Source organism: Porites lutea, chromosome 7 (genome assembly GCF_958299795.1).
Source record: "Porites lutea chromosome 7, jaPorLute2.1, whole genome shotgun sequence".
Taxonomy (NCBI): domain Eukaryota; kingdom Metazoa; phylum Cnidaria; class Anthozoa; order Scleractinia; family Poritidae; genus Porites; species Porites lutea.
The window spans coordinates 30,961,901-30,967,150 of record NC_133207.1 but is presented as its reverse complement, the minus strand read 5'-3'; the positions used below and the strand labels follow the sequence as shown (position 1 = coordinate 30,967,150).

Sequence of the window (5,250 nt, the reverse complement as noted above, 5' to 3'; positions counted from 1 at the left end):
TCCCAGAATTTGCATTTCACCAGCATTTGCTTCATTGTAATGTACACGTCTGTTGTGTAATTGCTCCCAAGTGACTCTGGCCTCCCCTCCCCCAATTCTTGCGAATATTTTTCTACCCTTTGGGCTTAGGTCAGCGAATTAAACAGGACTTCTTGTCACAGTCTTCCACTAAAATAGAGATCAACTTATTATCTTTCGTTAAAATCTTATCTCCTCTTCTTGTTGTTAGGTGGGGGTGGGGGTGGGGCAGGGGCTGAATCGTTCAAAAAGTGTCTGAAAAAGACTGGTAACGACATTGCTCCCAAGATTCAAAGATGGCGGACGAAGATGAAGAAGACTACATGTCGGATAAATTTCTGCTTGGCGAAGCGCAAAATGCCCCAGGATTAGTTCCAGATAAGATAGCAAAAAAGTACAAAAAAGAGTCAAAACATAACGAGTTAAATGAACGCAACAAAATCAAACCAATGCGAATACGTGAGTCTGAACACAGAGAACAAGGTCTTGCGAGTGCTTTGGACAGCAGCAACAAGGGATTTGCTATGCTGCAGAAAATGGGCTTTAAACATGGAATGGGTCTGGGAAAAGACGGTATGGTTTATTACTGTCTTCAAACTAATAATTAGTTAATTTTTTAATAATAAAACTTAAAATGTAGTGCCGTAAATAAATATTTCGAGCATACAATAGTTGTCAAACGTGGTAGGTAGGCTACCACTTGTTACCTCTTCTCGCTTCGTTCCCCAATCCCCTGGCTCAATGTTGTACCCGTAACAACTTTTAGTTTTAGTCAACTGTAGTTGCCTGTCTCATAGAGGTGTGATTTTAGAGAAGATTAACAGGACAATTATAAAAAAAGATGTTGACTTTAAAAAATGTATGGGACTGTTCCGAAATTTTTTCTCTTTCACACTGCCACTCACTCAACAACACAGTTGTTTTTGAAAATCAACATCACTGTTTTTCCTTTAATAGTGTCTCTGTCTTAACATTTTTTCCCCATAGGGACTGGCAGAGCAGAACCAATACCATTGTCTATAAAGGCAGGTCTGTAACATTATGTCTTCCAAAATTACTTCTGCTGTTTGCAATATTATTTATCATGTCATCAGTTGGCTTGATTAGCTCAATGAGATGAAGGGTTAAATCTTTTGCAGTGGTCAGTTTTTTAACTCCTGACCAAAGTATTGATTTTTTCTGCTGCTTGAGTTGGTAAGGTGACTGCTTCTCTTTTTCACATTTTTTCTTTTTTATATATTTTTTCTTCATTAAGATCGTGGAGGCCTTGGTCATGATATGCTCTTAAAGAGACAGAGAGAAGTGAAAGAAGTGTTGAAACATGAAGTTGCAAAGAAAAGAATGAAGATCGAGGAGAATCAGAGACACAGTTTCAGGCAACACATGAGTGGAAAGTTTGCAGAGAGACAAACAGCAAGTGACTTGTACAAGAGTCAGAAAGCATGTGAACAATTGGATAGATCAAAGGTAAAAAGATCAAGTCTGACAAAAGTTGCTTTACAGCTCTTCATAGAATTAAAGGAAAACATTTTAATCACCTGGAGCCCTTGTGTAAATGTCACAGATCTATAATGGCAAAACCTTGCAAAAGTTAATTTTTCATAGATTATTCAAGGAAATCCTCAATAGTTGATACTAACAATGTGTTGTCAGGCAACCAACTAAAACACTTTCCCAAGTTCCTGGGTAAACAGGTATATGTGTACCAAAAAACAATTAAATATTATTATTACCGTATTATGATAGTGATTCTATTACACAGATGTTCCCTTTCCATGTGAAAGAAAGGAAATAGGAGATATCTTCCTGCAGGCTTATTCACCTGAAGTTTTTAAGTTCACTCATGCTTACTATAGAAGCACATTTCTTGAATTTTTTAGATTGAATTTTTGTGAAGTTTTTCTCAGAAAAAATAGGCAGTAGCTTAGGAGAGTAACATTAAGGTATCCAAGACTCACTCTTGTCCCTCCCTCACGCCCAACCCAGGAGAGCTACTTGCTTGTAGGCCAAGATATCCAATATCAAAAGTAGGTTGAGTTTGATCGTCCGGGTTAACGTAGTCCTGAATAGGACTGTTGTTGTTGACAGTGACTGACGTTTCAACAACCTGTGCGGTAGTCATCTTCAGAGTCAAAATGAGTTGTATCACGTCAGTTGATGGTATTGTACTCTGGTTATTGATCTGATTGGTCAATTATGTCTTGATGTTATTGGTCGTCTGTCAGTTAAGCTGTGATGTCAGTAATAATCTTGTTGGTTTTTTAGATAATGGTCAATGTTATATATTACAACTGCCGAGTGAAGGGTTAAATGTAAAGAAGATTATTACGATTGTATATGCAACTTATTTGCAGTTGCAAAAGGAAAGCCTGAATAGGAGTCAAACCTTTGACCTCGGCAATTATACCGATGCAGCACTCTAAAATTAATGATTGAGTTAACCAGCCAACTGGGAGCTGGTTATCATAAGTTAATATTCTTAGTTATTGTTGGTTTACAGGACTTGCCATGTGTTGTAAAGTGGTTTTGGCCCGAGACAAAACCTGATAATGAGGAGAGTGAAGAGGAGAAGGAAAAAGATGGTACGGAGGATGCAGATGATGATGATGAGGAGGAGGACGAACCAGAGGTCTGCCATAAAAAATCAGTGTTTCTTTTTATTATGTTATTCACTTCTAGGAGGGTCTACTTTTGATTTTTAGACTCTGCTTTCTAGCAAATTCCGTTACTACGCTTTTCAAAAACATGCACGCTCTGAAGTTCAAAAGCCAACTGACGTTTGCATTTTTCACTGCCATCAATCATTTTAGTGGACCTCTTAGGAAACAGAACTTTACTTAAATGGATTCAAAAGGTCATGATTTGTGATCTGTGATTGGTGGATTTCGATCTGGTTTTGTTTCAAGGTTTGTTGCGTGTGATCGTAATTTTGATTAATGTCAGTGAAAAACACATTAAATTGTGAAGGCAGCTTTTGTACTTGAGAGTTTGCGTGTTTTTGAAAAGCACAGTAAAGAGTTATTACTTTTGGATCTACCAAGGAGGAACAGGACTGGATTCATGCAGAGCCCGGTGGCCCCTGGCGCCTAACTTTTGCTCACGGGTGACCAAAAAATCTAAGTTTTTTCGTGCAAATCATATGCTGGCCACTCTAGATTTTACAGGTTGAGAGCATTGGGCTCCGTTCAGTTTCCCTTAAAGAACAGCCTTGAGGAAAAGGGTGGAATCTTTTCACGATGTAGCATTTGAAAAGCTAGTGATTAACATATTCCCATGCCATGGTTAATTTAATATTGATAAACTTTTTTTATATATTTGTTGATTTTTTTTTTGTGTGTGTTAGCCAGCAGAAAAGCTTGTCCACCTCACTATGTACCTCAGACGAACTCATCAGTACTGTATATGGTGTGGCACCAAATTTGACGGTAGGAATCCTTCAATTTGAACAAAATGGTAGAAACGTTGCGTGTTAGCACATATCGACATTCTAGTAGTAGGATGTTCATTCACGATACAGGATGTTTGTCACACGAACCTAGTTTGTTGCCTTAGCTCCCACGAGTCTTGGGTCGCTTAGTGGTAGAGCATTTGGACTAGTCATAGTAACCAGAAGCCCAGGGAAGGGGGGAGGGCGGTACTCCGGATTTCAAGTGACGGGGATGATTAAAAGATATTTTTGGGTTTGAAATCTTCAATTCTGGGATTTTTTGGTGGTAGGGAAATTTGTAAAGTATTTTTTGGGTGACTTGATTTAAGTAGGCATTTTGGGGGGTATTCAAAACAGTCTGAAGATTTGTGGTGGTGCCTGCGTATCCCCGGGCCACGTAGTTCTGCAAATAAAGTACAACCAAACTTGTTTTGCAACTTTTTGAAGCTTGGAAATTCACCATGGGATTTTTTAAGGGGTTAATTTTGGACCAGTGTTTTTTGGGGTTTTGTTGGAAGCCCTAGGGATTGTTTCTGGGTTTTGATGTTTGCCCCCATTCGATCATCCCGTCATTTGAAATCCGGAGTACCCCCACCCCTGGGACCAGAATGTCATAGGCTCATTGCCTGCAACAAGTTCTTCAGGGGTGCTCTGGAGGCGGTGCGAAAAAGTACCCTCGGGAGCCCTGGGAGAACTTGCTCTCAGGCTAGTTGGGAGTACTCAGATAAGTTCTTCCGAGCCACCTGTGTCATTGATTAAGAAACATCTTTCTCGTAGTCACCAGGCTCACAATTCACTTTCACATTTCTATTTCATTTCAGATGATCAAGACATAGCAGACAACTGTCCGGGAGACACCGCACAGGATCATGAATAACAGATAATTAATGAAGAGACAAAATACTGCACCATCTTCAGGAAAAACAATTAATTAAAGCAAAACGTTTTATCCCCTGCGCAAGAAATATGAGCAGCTGAAAAACAGGAGAAAGGGGTTAGTTTATGAAGTGAAGACCTGAAGACGGCAGACAGGGAAGAGAGCAATAAACTGATGAACGTTTTTGGAGTTAACATCGGGTGACTTTCATGGTGGTTAGCGATTAGGACTTTTTATCTCAAAACGCGGAAAATTTCCGCGTAAATATCTGCTGTTGTTTGGTCCATTATGCAAAGAGCATTGCCACTCGCTTGAACATAGCGCCTTGGGTATAAAACCCCGTAATGGACTCAGATGGACCTCTTTGCATTCCGCCCAGGAGCAAGTATCAATATGCCTACATCCAGCTGGTCCATGTCAGATCTGAGGACTGCCGTAGACGATTCATTTCACTTACACAGTAAACAACTGTGTTATGCGACATGATTTCCCATTAAATATGTGTTAATATAATTCCATCCTAGAATTTGGCAACATATAAAACCTGGAGAAGGTATCTTTCTACACCGAACATCGAAGGTATGACGCACTTCCGTACTATCTGTGAAGATTTTCAAACGAGTTTGTGCTTCAGTTTCTTTATATTTCAGATAATGTTTTTAACAAGTATATTAAAAGACAAGTAGAGATGAAAAATAAACTGACGTTGTGAATGTACGGTTGAAACTTTTGTAGTTTCTTTGGGGAGGCGTCCGATTTTTATTTTATTTTTATTATCATTATCATTATCATCAATCATCATCATTATTATTATTATTATTATTATTATTATTATTATTATTATTATTATTATTATTATTATTATTATTATTGTTAAACACGGTTTATTAAAGCGAGTTATCGGCATGTATGTTTTCTCACGATGCTT

At 38.6% G+C, this 5,250-nt stretch overlaps 1 protein-coding gene across 2 annotated transcripts; it reads left to right on the top strand.

Moving 5' to 3' along the window:
- Window positions 1-284: 284 nt before the first annotated feature.
- On the top strand, window positions 285-5,034 carry LOC140943120 (G patch domain-containing protein 11-like). Of its 2 annotated transcripts, none has more exons than XM_073392179.1 (6): window positions 285-591; window positions 1,006-1,047; window positions 1,274-1,485; window positions 2,519-2,647; window positions 3,366-3,443; window positions 4,267-5,034. In XM_073392179.1, exons 1-6 carry the CDS (start codon window positions 315-317, stop codon window positions 4,279-4,281), a joined length of 753 nt encoding a protein of 250 aa, XP_073248280.1. In that variant the 5' UTR covers window positions 285-314; the 3' UTR covers window positions 4,282-5,034. The 2 variants fall into 2 exon arrangements, with proteins under 2 accessions (XP_073248280.1, XP_073248279.1); XM_073392178.1 differs by having other exon boundaries at window positions 286-591; window positions 3,362-3,443; window positions 4,267-5,028.
- Window positions 5,035-5,250: the final 216 nt, after the last annotated feature.

Coding starts and splice junctions, on each gene's coding strand:
- LOC140943120 (XM_073392178.1), top strand. CDS start 315: ATGGCGGACGAAGATGAAGAAGACTACATGTCGGATAAATTTCTGCTT. Junction 1,048..1,273: donor ACCATTGTCTATAAAGGCAG/GTCTGTAACATT, acceptor TTCTTCATTAAG/ATCGTGGAGGCCTTGGTCAT. Junction 2,648..3,361: donor AGGAGGAGGACGAACCAGAG/GTCTGCCATAAA, acceptor TGTGTGTGTTAG/CCAGCAGAAAAGCTTGTCCA.